Source organism: Necator americanus, chromosome III, assembly GCF_031761385.1.
Source record: "Necator americanus strain Aroian chromosome III, whole genome shotgun sequence".
In the NCBI taxonomy this organism is placed as follows: Eukaryota; Metazoa; Nematoda; class Chromadorea; order Rhabditida; family Ancylostomatidae; genus Necator; species Necator americanus.
Window position 1 is genome coordinate 24,337,314 of NC_087373.1, and position 12,679 is coordinate 24,349,992.

At 43.2% G+C, this 12,679-nt stretch overlaps 6 protein-coding genes across 8 annotated transcripts; 5 read left to right on the forward strand and 1 right to left on the reverse strand.

Annotated features, from left to right (window-relative positions):
• Positions 1-1,183: 1,183 nt before the first annotated feature.
• On the forward strand, positions 1,184-2,502 carry RB195_010752 (uncharacterized protein; the record flags this gene model as incomplete). Its single annotated transcript, XM_064191888.1, has 3 exons — positions 1,184-1,277; positions 2,220-2,301; positions 2,352-2,502. 3 exons carry the CDS (start codon positions 1,184-1,186, stop codon positions 2,500-2,502), a joined length of 327 nt encoding a protein of 108 aa, XP_064049471.1.
• A 203-nt stretch (positions 2,503-2,705) lies between these two features.
• Positions 2,706-10,098, reverse strand: RB195_010753 (uncharacterized protein; the record flags this gene model as incomplete). Of its 3 annotated transcripts, XM_064191891.1 has the most annotated exons (11): positions 2,706-2,831; positions 4,135-4,238; positions 4,311-4,428; positions 4,655-4,763; positions 6,356-6,411; positions 7,328-7,387; positions 8,051-8,170; positions 8,227-8,373; positions 8,441-8,524; positions 9,091-9,222; positions 9,958-10,098. In XM_064191891.1, the coding sequence occupies 11 exons, from the start codon at positions 10,096-10,098 to the stop codon at positions 2,706-2,708; spliced, it is 1,197 nt and encodes a 398-aa protein (XP_064049472.1). The 3 variants fall into 3 exon arrangements, with proteins under 3 accessions (XP_064049472.1, XP_064049473.1, XP_064049474.1); XM_064191889.1 differs by lacking the exons at positions 7,328-7,387; positions 8,051-8,170; positions 8,227-8,373; ... (1 more) ...; positions 9,091-9,222; positions 9,958-10,098 and adding an exon at positions 6,495-6,548; XM_064191890.1 differs by lacking the exons at positions 2,706-2,831; positions 4,135-4,238; positions 4,311-4,428; positions 4,655-4,763; positions 6,356-6,411 and having other exon boundaries at positions 7,268-7,387; positions 9,091-9,202; positions 9,943-10,022.
• Positions 10,099-10,145: 47 nt separating this feature from the next.
• RB195_010754 (uncharacterized protein) lies at positions 10,146-11,108 on the forward strand (the record flags this gene model as incomplete). Its single annotated transcript, XM_064191892.1, has 1 exon — positions 10,146-11,108. The coding sequence occupies one exon, from the start codon at positions 10,146-10,148 to the stop codon at positions 11,106-11,108; it is 963 nt and encodes a 320-aa protein (XP_064049475.1).
• An 11-nt stretch (positions 11,109-11,119) lies between these two features.
• RB195_010755 (uncharacterized protein) lies at positions 11,120-11,407 on the forward strand (the record flags this gene model as incomplete). Its single annotated transcript, XM_064191893.1, has 1 exon — positions 11,120-11,407. The coding sequence occupies one exon, from the start codon at positions 11,120-11,122 to the stop codon at positions 11,405-11,407; it is 288 nt and encodes a 95-aa protein (XP_064049476.1).
• A 130-nt stretch (positions 11,408-11,537) lies between these two features.
• Positions 11,538-12,670, forward strand: RB195_010756 (uncharacterized protein; the record flags this gene model as incomplete). The annotated part of the gene is made up of 2 exons (XM_064191894.1): positions 11,538-11,667; positions 11,724-12,670. The coding sequence occupies 2 exons, from the start codon at positions 11,538-11,540 to the stop codon at positions 12,668-12,670; spliced, it is 1,077 nt and encodes a 358-aa protein (XP_064049477.1).
• Positions 11,786-12,670, forward strand: RB195_010757 (uncharacterized protein; the record flags this gene model as incomplete). Its single annotated transcript, XM_064191895.1, has 1 exon — positions 11,786-12,670. One exon carries the CDS (start codon positions 11,786-11,788, stop codon positions 12,668-12,670), a length of 885 nt encoding a protein of 294 aa, XP_064049478.1.
• Positions 12,671-12,679: the final 9 nt, after the last annotated feature.

The following is a 12,679-nucleotide window of genomic DNA, read 5'->3' on the forward strand; positions in this document are numbered from 1 at the left end:
GAAATAAAGGAAAGAGATGTGTGGTTGAACAGCGCCATGTTCGCTTGTTCATTTGAGGTATGTAACTTTCAGACACAGGCGATGCGGAATTTTATTTTGCAGTAGTAAAAATCAGCGAGAAAATAGTGCTACTGTACTTATCACATACCAACGTCTACGTATGCAATTTGATAAGGCCGGAATCGAGATTTCTATGCCAGTATGGGCTGGATGAGCGGTATTGATGAAGACGCCTCAAAGGGCAACTTCCGTGAGCGATACGTTACTCCCAAAAAGGACTTCCGTCCACAAGAACACGGCAATAACGAAACTCTGGACTAAGAGAGGGTCTGTGCTTCGATACGCGTTTCAGCATGAACTGGATTTGAACACCGGCTGCTACCAAAAGGGTGTCGCAAACAGGGCCGGTTGTTTGAAAGAACGAGGAGTGAGAAGGAGGGACACCTGCAGAGAGTAATGGACCACGAACTGTCAACTTTCTCCTATGATGCAAAGAATATTTAGAATTCGTGTTATTTCTGAGATACAGAGACGGGAATTTTGAGAAATTAAAAGAAGAGCTAGAATAGACTCAGAGATTCATGAGATTTGCTGAGAGAAAAGTGCGACGACAAGATCCGGGCACGCCGGGAACAAAGGCGCTAACACATCAACACCTTCCCCTAGTGAAGCATATCGGAAAGGTTTTGAATCAGGAATCCAATAGTTGTGGTGAAGAGCGAACCGACTTTTAAAGAATGAGACAGTACTCGAGCGCGGCGCCTCGACTCGCCAGATCTAAGCGACCTGTGAAATGAAAACTGGCCTTTTGACAGGAGAGAAACTGAAAGTGCCTGGATAGAGGACAAATTTCCACGCCGTAGAAAATCATTTATTTCTTCTGGATGGCTGTCAATCAGCGGATCGCCTCGGATGCGATCTTCTTCCTTTTTATAGGTGTTCAATGTTCTTCACATCGAGGTTTCTTCGATTTCAATATTCGCCATTGCCACTGTCTATTGGCCGTTGATCAGCACCGAGCAAACAAAATTATATCAAAAAAATATTTCAATAAATTAGCAATTGTAGAATTTTATAATATGGAAGATGGAACGAAATGTCTCTCCCGTCCTCTGATCGAGATAGCGACAATGCTGTCATCCAGATAAGAAGAAGAATGCTGATCCGACATCAAACTCAGGAAATGATGCTGAGTCAGGAAGTACTCAAGAAGTGTCGTGTACTACCTCAATACATTAATCCGCTAGCAGCACAAAATCTTCTACCTCAGAAAATAGGTCATATCGTTCAAAAATCACAAAAGAAATTGGCTCTTATTTTTTACTGCAAGCTAATTTTTTGCGTACATCAGCCCGACTTTATTGAATATGTTTATGGCGACTCCCAAACAACGCCGAGATTAACGTGACACTCCTACCTATCTTCGCTGAAAGTTGGACTGCTCCAGCAAATACGAATCTGCACTCGGGGTCGTGCTACTGTGCCTCGAAACAAGTTCTCGCCCATTAAAATTCTCCTGAACATTGTCGTTGACGACAGAAGGACTTCCAGCGGACCAAAGGGCATGTGATAACCTACATGTTCTGACCGCCGCGAGGATAGCTCTTAACATTGGAAGTTGATATTCAGTTGAAATATTATACAGGTAACCAGGAATTCCTACTCCTCATTTATTCAAAATATTACAAAAAATACAGAAAAGGGGTTGTTCTAGGCTTCAACCACCCTAATCATTTAATCGTTAATCCTTTAATCGTTCCTTCTGTTTGAGGAGCCGACATCCTCTCGCGAAAAATTGCTCCCTTTTAACTCAGGAAGAGACTGGCTTGCACTTGTTCGAGGAGTTCGAGTTTATTCACTGTTTTCAAAGAATTCACCTTTGAGAATTCTGATAGATGTGGACTTTATAGATAGATTAAATCCTTTCTAACACCTGACCAACTTATACCTGACTGTTAGACAGCATGGAGGGTCGAGACCTCAACCTGACCGGACCTTGAAAAACTGATCATTTTCTTAGGACAGTAGTCTTATTTGTTTGTTTTTCGATCTTCGCTATCCTAGTTTTACAGCACCTTGCCTCTTGTGAATGCCTCATTTTTAAAGGAGTAATGGCGAGTCATCGAATTTTGCTACCATGATCAATTCTTGACCTGCTCCTCTTGGCAGCGTAACGCAGATAAAGTGATAATAACGAATGAATAAGCACAAGATTTCAGACAGACACGGGGACGTAGCATCGATTCCAGAAACACCACAATCCTCACAACCGGATCTTAAGAAAGTCAACTGTGAATTCCAGTAAGTGTAACAAGCAGATTTTTCTTGGTATTGAAAGTAAAACGTATCAGCTATGAGGCAAATATTGCTCTAGAAAACCCACAGCTCAATGTCGCAGCATGGAGAAAAATCAAGAAACGAAGAAAGGAACTCGATGATGGAAACAATACATCGGGAAATGACGAATGGAGAGATTTACGAACTGAACACGGCGTAGCTTGAGGTAATTTGAAAAAAAAAACATTCAAAACACCGTGTGACATCTTTTTGACGGTGTTTTTTTAGTATGTAAACAGAATAGAACTGGAAAAAACAACTATTTGCTAATTTTCATTTTGGCAAGATAAAACATGATAGCACTGAAGCAAAGAACTGAAAATTTTCCATTCAGTACCTATTAGTCAATAACAATGTGCAGGAGTTAATCATACAAGTTGTTTCTGCATGACATACGCATCGGCAGGAATGCATCGGTTGTAGTAATTTTTCGTGGCTTCCACTATCGTGAAACCTCGCTTTTCGTAGAACTGAATTGCGCTTCCGTTGCTGACCTAAAAAAGTGGTGACGAATAATTGTGCCACGATTTTGTTTACACTGCGAGTGAAGGTGGAAAATTTGACAGTAAGAACTCAGTTTCTCCGATACTATACTAGAAATCTTATTAATACAAAATGCACACTACTAAACAGCCTTTCTGGAGTGTTAGTATCAACATTATACCGGATACGAACAGTCCCCACCGAAGGAGTTTAACTGGATTGATGCTACGCGTCTGCGTACAGGTATAGTCGTATCAAAACGAAACGAACGGATGGAATCGAGGTGGGACCCTCGCTAGTTCCACCCATCGAAATCGAGTGCAGCTACCTATGGTTCCATCCCGATCCCAGCCCCTCGCTCCATAGCGCTATTTCACGCACAGTTGCTTACGCAGTTGCACCAAGCTTCATACCGCTTTGATTCAAATATACGCACGAGTGTCTTGCCTTTCTAAAGAACGAGGTTGCATTTCGTTCTGCTGATGGCTTCCTAGAAGCACCAGTGCCCACGTTTGCCGCCCACGCTTCAAGCCTGACTTAGCTTTCAGCGGTGGCGATTCGCAAACCAAAGCCTGGACAGTGACTGAGGAAATTAGGACGGTTTTATTTTGGCACCTAGATGCCAGAAATAGAACCTTCCTAATTTGACTTTTGCGAGATGATACCCCTGTGTTGTGCGTGTTTCCAGGACTAGAACTTTCTAATCACATTAGGTCAAAATTTCAACAACAGTAATACAGTCTGAGCCATCAAAAAGTGAGAGCACCACGTCTCACGCATGTTTTCGGTTAATTTTCATCAAAATCGATAAAAAGTTTTGAAAAGAATTCTTACGCGTTTTGTTCTTGTTGTGGCAAAAATAAGTATGGAAGTGAGATAGAAAAATAACATGTATAACACTTTCTGAAGACTACCAAAACAAAAGACAAATAAATAAATAAGTGTGCGATCCTATAAAAGCTGTTGCATTGAAAACAAGCTGCTGGGAACTTTATTTACAAGCTCCAAAGGAACTATGAAGAGAACGCTCTTACTGTAATCCAAGAAAAAGGTCCAGTAATGCAAATTCATGGCAGATCAACGCTTCGCATGGCAAATTGGCACACTGAAAGCTGTTTTTCTCGAATTTTTATTTCTGATAATGATTTACAAGCGGCGGTACAGAACTCAAAAAAAGATTCGCTTTGAGAACGGGTGCAGAGTGGTGGTAATCGTATTGATTTGACTGCCACGACAGAACAATTATGTGCGTTTCAGTGCGGAGTTCGAAAACAAATCTATTTATCCAAAAGAAAAAGAAAAACAAAACTTCACCTGCACGTGAAGCCTTATTAATTTTACATGATGATTCTCTGCCTTGCTTGTCGCGAAATCAAGGAGTTTAGCTCCGATTCCTCGGCAGCGGTATAGTGGATGAACTGTAATGAATTCTTAGGAGAACACTAAGAGCAAGAAGCAGAAAAACAGTCTACTATTAATTGGAAACAAACCTGCAAGTGACATTATATAGAGAGTCTTTGTACAGCTGACAATTTCAAGTGTGCAGCAGACTACACCGATACAATCACCGTTCACCATTAGGGCAGCGCATAAATCATTGTTGGAAACCTCAAAAAATCAAGATGTTAATAAGCTCCATTGGATTCAACCCTGTAGCCAAATTTGCGTCATACACATATTTTCTAGACCTTGTTTTCAAGTGTACATTGACTTTTAAACTGACTACGATTTAAGCAAACGTCTTCGACACAAACAACAGTAACGTTCTTTCCACAGCTTAGTCCCTTGTGAAGTAGCTAAAAGATCATCTTAAATAGTTAGGAAAAAACAGCACCTTCTCGAAAAAAGCATCAGAATACTGAACAGGAAATACACCAGCATGAAGATTCTTAACCGAGCGAATATTATCCTTGTTAATGGCACACAAAGACATTGACGAGTGTCTAAACAAAGAAACATTAGAACAACAAGAAGATACTCTGCTTCACGTGGAGACTTCGCATTTTAAAGTATGACTAACTTATATCTAAACGTCACGAGGGGGTAAAACTAACAATAATAATGGTGCCTTCAACTAAAGCCAATTGTTGAGGGAAACTAAAAACCAATATGAAAAGAAAAAACTAAATCTTCCGTACATTGGCATCCTGTAAGAAGAGTGCAAGCATATTAGTCATGTTTGTCTCCTTAAAAACAACCACTTTTCATGCTAATGTTAAGATATAGTGTTATGTTATACAAACACAAACAGCAACATACAATAGGTTTGAAAGGCGTGGATATTCTTCATAATAGGTTATCGTATCCAATATGACAGCTTGTCGTCTCAAGAAACTCTGTAGGTAGATCATCAAGAAATTGGTTACGTGCAACCGTTGATTTAGTAAGAGATAAAAATCCCATTTCTTCGCTTGTCATTTGTCCTCAGAAGCATTTAATGAGCTAATGTGATAAGAAAAGATTATAGCTGTCGTTCTCCGAAGAATGAGTGCAAAACTGCCCAAACAATTTCAGTTCGTAGAAAATCAACTGATGGAAATATGTGTTGCTCACTCATCAACTCATTCTGGGGGATTCAGTTTTCTTTTCCTTTTCTTCACGTTTAAATACTTATTTCGTTATTTAAGTTCAAGTTTAGCTTCCTTTATCGATTTTTCAAAAGCAAAGATTGTGAAGATGAGAAACAACCGAGAGAGGTAATGTGGGCAAAATTTTCTCAAATGCTCTTTTAATGCTTTCTATTGTATTTCCGGCATGTTCAAACCACTCCTGTATGTGACACTAGGCGAATTTTTGCATTTCCTTGTTTGGAGACCAAAAGAACTTTCCGGTAGCTATTCAAACGTATCGGATACCGTGGCGCTCCACTGAAAACTCGCACATTACTGTAAGCTTGGTTTCTAAGGAGCAACTTATTCCAGCATCACTAAATTTTTCCCAAAGGCAGTTGAAACGAAATTCACGGTTGCTTCGCGACGAGGCATAAATGCAAAGCGAAACTGTGGGTCAGTGGCTTCGCCAGATAGCAGGGTACCATTCGTTTGAGCACGTCCGTCGATGGCTAAGATCTTGTGCTGACTTTGACATTGCAGAGCATTGCTTGAATTCCGTCGCTGCATAGTTCTTAGAACACAACTATTCTCATGCAAATAATGCCGTTAGGAAAAGGGAAAACTAAATCTGAAGTCGTACTAAAAATGTGAATATTGATATCAATTCGAAATGTTCGGAAGTGATTAATAAACTAACTACCACTTCTTATTCGATTCTCGACAATCTACCGAAGATATATTATGTAGTCCATTAGTTATGCACTGTGACGGCTGTTGCATGCTTCTTTATTCATTCCCTGTTTATCATGCCCGCATGCGAAAACGCGAATTTTTTTTCACGAGAAAACCACGAATAACGCTGTCTAAAATTCGTCCTTTCCTTCTGCTTATATCATACGTATCAGGCAACAAACCACATTTTGAAAGTCTGTAAGCCTGCAGTTGGTAATGTGTCTAAATAGCTGACATTACCAAAAGCTTACCTGATCAAATTTTTCGCGAGGCCCTTCAAAAGATTCAGTAACACGCTAACTTCTCCCTATGAGAGAGACCAGCGAATGAACCGAATCATATGGGATGGACTAGAATACATCACCTTCTAATTTGGAAAAAAAAAGTCACCTGTAGAGAAATACGACAGTTTCTCCCTTTCTGTGTACTTAAACAATGTGACATACGTTCAAAAACATTTTATTGGAATTTCAAAGCAGGAGACCCTTCACAGCCGTTTGAACCATAAGACTATACCACTTAAGAGCAATGCAATGAAAGAAAACGCTTTAAAAAGCCATGGTCACAATGAAGTGCATTTAAAACCGGTGAAGTTGGTATCCTTCAGGAGGCGTGGAATAATAAAATAATTAAGATTGTTTTATTTCCAATAACTTCTGTTCCATTAAAATCATTATTATCTATTTGTAATTTGCTATTGCTATTGAGCAGCTAATTTGACTTTAGAAACAAGAACTCTAAACTCATGTTATCTCAAATACTAAGCTGAATGTGTGGCATATAAATATTCCTCGTTACAAAACAAAGATATGGAGAATAACAGAATATTCCTCGTTACAAAACAAAGATATGGAGACTTCTGCTCACTGTCTCTACGAACGAGATATGAGATCACAACAGCAATTTTACCAACAAAAAAAGCTGCTCACACTTTGAGCTCAGAAAAGTCCACGATAACAAATGAATGAGCAGTCATCGTTAGAATGATAGGGTTACACGTGAAAGTGGCCGAAGTGGAAGAAATAACAATCCGCAACATGTATTCTTCAGCAAATTCTATATTGGTCTTACGTGAACGTCCTCCTTCACAGGTAATCCATGTGGAACATTGTGAATAGCCACAACGAGTAAGAAATTATGTACAACTGACAGCAGCACTTTGTTCACTCCGCAATCCGCGTCATTTGGTCGTCGAGAAAAGTCACATCCGTCCACACAAGAACTTTGTGGCTTAATGAACTCTGTGGACATAATAAGCTCATACGTTTATCTTCCATATTGATCTATAACAAAAATTTAGTACTAAGACTGCTACAGAAAAGTTACAATAAATGAAAAATATGTATGCGATTTCACCACTCCAGCGGGAGAAAACTCAGAAATTAGTACGGCCAGAGCAAATGCTGCCTATGTTTTGTAAATAGCAGGAACATAAAATGCAAATACAGTAAGTAGTAGTCCGAAACCTTCAGGTTTTTATGCACAAAGAACCAGAAATTCAACGTAGCGAGATACATTGAATCGAGATACATTCTCTGGGAGACCTTTAGCTTTTTACGTATTAACTATAGCTACAGGGTTAACGTTTGCTCGTGATTTAATAATCGTTGTCTTTCGACGACACTTCTTCTAACTGTGGTCTTGCCACTGCAGGGAGAGAACAGCTTACCCCATCAATTTCCCCTTGCAAGTCTTAGCCGAACTTTTCTCAATTGTTTCATTCAGTTTGTACAGTTAGAAGTTGCCGCCAGCTCATTTTTGAAATAAAATGCCCGGAATGAAATATGGAGAGTGTTCAGTTCACTTCGATGCTAGTAAAGTAGCGACTATGAAAACTGTTTAGCACCGCACTGTCTGGACTTTTTTCTCCGTGGATTGGGATATTCTACGATGTCATGCAGATGCTGATTGCACAGTGTTACAAAAGTCAAATATCCTAATCTTACCTCGGTAATTACAACAAATCCTAAAACGCTTGCTTTGAGAACAGCTTGGGAGACAGTGGGGCACGGAGTGACAGCAAACATCCTATGAGCCATATCAGTGGACGGATTTATAGGGACAACCTAAGTGAGATAACTGAGTGTTCTCGAAACAAGCGAAAATGAGCACGCAAACACACCTTGGTTTGATGGTCCTCGACCTTTGAGCCGAATGGTAGACATGATTCGGGTACTTTTTCTGTACCAATCTTGCAGAATATCACTTCAGAGAAGTTCAATTCAAAGGTGAAAGGGAAATAAGGATTAGAGTGGACGCCGTAGAAGTACTGCAAATATGATTTAAAAAAAGAATGAAAAAACAAAAAGGGCAAACAAACGAAGGCAAAGACTAACCCGATGGATAGAAGCGCTTCGTGCTGCTATCCTTGATTGGCGCGAGCGCGTCTCAACTCCACCAGATTTTGGTTGGTGTAGTATCTGCATATATGATAGTGTTAAAGATCTTCGACTAAACCCAAGGTGATAGCTGATACTGTTTTTGCCTTAAAAAATGCAAGACATCCAAAATAAGTAGACCAAGATCCAGAACAAGAGAACGCTCTACTTTTTTTTCGCGAAAACAAAGCCCACTTCGCTAGCCTGCCAGCCCTCCCGCCTGAAGCAGCGCGGCGGATCTAGCAGTTGTATTGTAGCAAAAGTATTCGAGGTGGAACCCTAGCTAGCTCCAATCATATTTGAAAAATTCAAGGATCCCGCCTCTACGGCAGCCGCTCACGGAATTGCACCAAGGTTAGGCTCGTTTTCAACTGACTATACAGTGATGGGAAACCGAGTTTCTCGAACAATCGAACGTCAAATTGATTGAGTTCGACCAATTACTGGACTAATCAATAGAAAACTACTTGGAAACGAAGAGAGCTCTTGTACAATGGTACCGTAACTCAAAAGTAAATTATCAAATTAGTTCTTTGAAAGTGACATAACCTAAGCACTGTGAAGAATTTAAAAACAAAGAAAAAAGAGCAAAAAAATTCGCAACAAACTTTAACAAAAGTCGGCAAATCCCGCTGTAATTCGTTATATAGCCGTTCATGGTCAAGGACAACAACAACGTCCACTTCGAAAGCTTCAGCAGCAGCAACAATACAAGCATATCTGAAATTGCTGAAGTGCGACTGAAACCTTTTCAAAAAGCAATTTTTGTTATGTTTGCCGAAAGCGCCACATGGGGAAGTAGCGAATACAAGAACGAGTGACTAAACTCTCAATCTAAGTTTCATTAGCACAATGAGCTAATGAAACTTAGATTGAGAGTGAAACTTAGTTTGAGCTCTATGAGCCAATGACGCTCTCAGCACTCTGCATTTCCACCTCGTTCATTTCATTCACATATTCCACAAAACTATTCCTCGAAACAAGGAAATATCAACTTTCCAAAATCAGTCCATTTCAATCATGTAACCAATACTCCACGGAAGAGGAGCGTTAGTGCAGGCCGTGGCGCGTCCCAGGGGCGGAAGGGGCAACCGCGGACCAAAACGACCGGCGCCCAGAGCGCAGGCGATTCAGGGAGGACCCCCGGCCAGGACGACCGTAAAATCATTGTATCCCGCACGTCGGTCCGGCCAAAACCGCAATCAATGACGGGAGGTGCAAGGGAGGCGTTTGGAGTCGCCCAACAAATAAGCCCACATGTCCACCTGGGAGAACGGAAGTCTCCAAAAACCAGGGACTAGAGGCGCAACCTGCCCGTGGGTTTAAATTTCATGCAAAAAACAGTAATAGAAAAGAGTCTCCGACCGGTAGAAAGCCTGGTACGGTAGCGCCAGGTAGGACGGGGTTGCAGGAGTCATGTAGGCTACCGAAACGGAAAAGGACTAGGATGACGATCGTACTTATAACGCACGCACGCTTGCATCGGAAGCGGCCACGAAGATCTGATGGTGCAAGCCAAGAAGATCAAGTACGACGTCATCGGACTGACCGAGACGAGACGACGTCACTCTCTCAACGCTGTATTTGAAACTGGAGAAGAACGTTCTTAGGAACATGCGACAGTAGAGGTGTTGGTGGAGTTGGCGTCCTCGTCAACACGAGTATGGCACAGAACATCGACTCTTCGAACAACTCACGACCCGAATCGGACGTCGCGATGAAGATGGGCCCACACCGGCTTGACTATCTTCGTCGCTTACGCCCAACATCAAGCTACGAAGAAGAGAGTCGAAGCTTCATAGGACCGGAGAAGTCACCGAGAAGATCAGCCTTTTACAAGGTCATAATTGGCGACTTCAACGCCAAAGTTGGCCCAAAGAACGCCGGAGGAACTTCACACGGGACCCACGGCCTACAATGGAATGACCAGGGGAGAGGCTTCCGAGTTCATCAGACGACTAAGACCATCCAGGAACTGCAATCCAGAAGCCCCCCTCTACGCTGGACGTGGGAGTCACCCGGTGGAGGGACCGTAATAGATAGACCACATCATCGTCAAAAAAGGTTCTGCCGACGGATGTCGCTGTTGTACCAAAGTTCTATACGGGATCGGACCATCGCCTCCTCCGAGGAAGATTTTCTTCACGCGGAGAGCAGAGAAAGCCGCCAAGTTCAGCAAGAGAATCCCAGAACTACCATCAACTGGGATCCTTCGCTGGACGTTAGCCGGCTTTGGGAAGATTCCGCAATGGACAACATCGACGAGGAATACGACCGGCTTGTCAAACACCTCATGACGCGGAAGAAGGCGAGAGTATTAAAACAACCAAGAGACGCGTCTCTGAAACCAGCGAACGCCAGCGGAGCAGCACGAGCCGCAGGGAACCAAGAGCTTACGTCGAGCCGCAAGGCTTGCAGAGGCGAAAAGAAAGACCTTAAAGGAGAAGAGCAGAAGTGCGGCAAGCAGCAGAGGCGAAAAACATCCGCTATGCCGCCGAGACTTCCACGCAAGACAAGGATGACAGCTCGGAACCCGAAGGGAACAACCATTCATCGAGAAGGGGAATGGAAAATCATCACGACTCTACCGATCTCTCACAGCGTGCCCATGCCTCCCACCATCTGAGGGAGATGGACATGTCATTCCAGCGGTTCTCCCGTCCGAAATACGACAGCTATCATGTCGGTGAGAAATCGTACGGCAGCCGGTCCCGACAGAAAAAACCAGAACACCTGAAGAACCTTCCGCCAGTACTCATCAACACCCTGGCGAGGATCTTCACACGTTACCTGTCGGAATGCAAGGTCCCAAACAGTGGAAGACCAGCAAGACCGTGTTGCTGTATAAAAGGAGATCCACATGACATCGGCAACTATCGCCCAATCGCTTACTGTCCGTCATCTACAAGCTCTTCACAAGAGTGATCCTTAATAGGATTGAAAAGGTCTTGGATGAAGGACAACCAGCGAGCAAGCAGGGTTTCGAAAAGGATTCAGCACGATCGACCATATTCACACTGTTTCGAGACTCATCGAGGTATCACGAGAGTACAAGATGCCGCTCTGTCTCACTTTCATCGACTTGAAGAAGGCCTTTGACTCAGTTGAGACGGAAGCGGTCGTGGAAGCCTTGGACAACCAAGGCGTTCCCACTCAGTACATAAAGGTGCTTCGAGAGTTGTACAGTAACTTCACGACCGGAATCTCGCCATTCTACAAGAATATCATCATTGACGTGAAGAGGGGGTTCGACAGGGTGATACAATCTCACCCAAAATATTCACAGCCACCCTCGAGAACGCAATGCGAAAGTTGGAATGGGACGACATGGGAGTGAAGATCGATGGTCGGCAGCTACACCATTTGCGCTTTGCTGATGACATCGTACTGATAACACCTAGCATCAGCCAAGCGGAACGAATGCTGACCGAATTCGCCGAAACATGTGGATGCATCGGTCTTGAGCTGAATCTTCAAAAGACGATGTTCATGCGGAACGGATGGATCTCGGATGCCCCATTCACGCTCAACGAACGAACATACCGAATCACCAGCTACGTCTATCTGGGTCGGGAATTGAACATGATGAACGACCTGGCCCCCGAGCTGGGCAGGAGGAGAAGAGCGGCTTGGGGAGCGTACAAGAGCATCGAGGACGTAGTGAAGAAGACCAAGAACACCCGGCTCCGTGCTCACCTCTTCAACACCACCGTACTTCCTGCTTTGACCTATGCCTCAGAAACCTGGGCACTTCGCAAGCAGGAAGAAAACGCGGTGAGCGTCATTGAACGCGCAATTGAGAGAGTGATGCTAGGAGTATCCCGTTTCAAGCAAGTGAGAGACGGGATTCGAAGTTCTCTCCTACGTCAGCGATCGAAGATCAGAGACGCCGCCGCGTTTGCCAAGGAAAGTAAAATAAGGTGGGCCGGACACGTGATGCGCTTTAACGACAACCGTTGGACCAGAGCCGTGAGCGACTGGATTCCCCGCGATATTAAGCGCAATACAGGAAGACCGCCGACCCGATGGTCAGATTTCTTCACGAAGTCCTTCAAAGAAAATTACGATGCTCTTCGTGTCCCACGCGAAAGGAGGAACCACTGGGCTACTCTGGCACGCGACCGGGACAAATGGAAGAATTACTGGCGCCCGCTCGACCGGTTCGAAGACCAACGGGAGTCAAGGTGATCAAGGTGA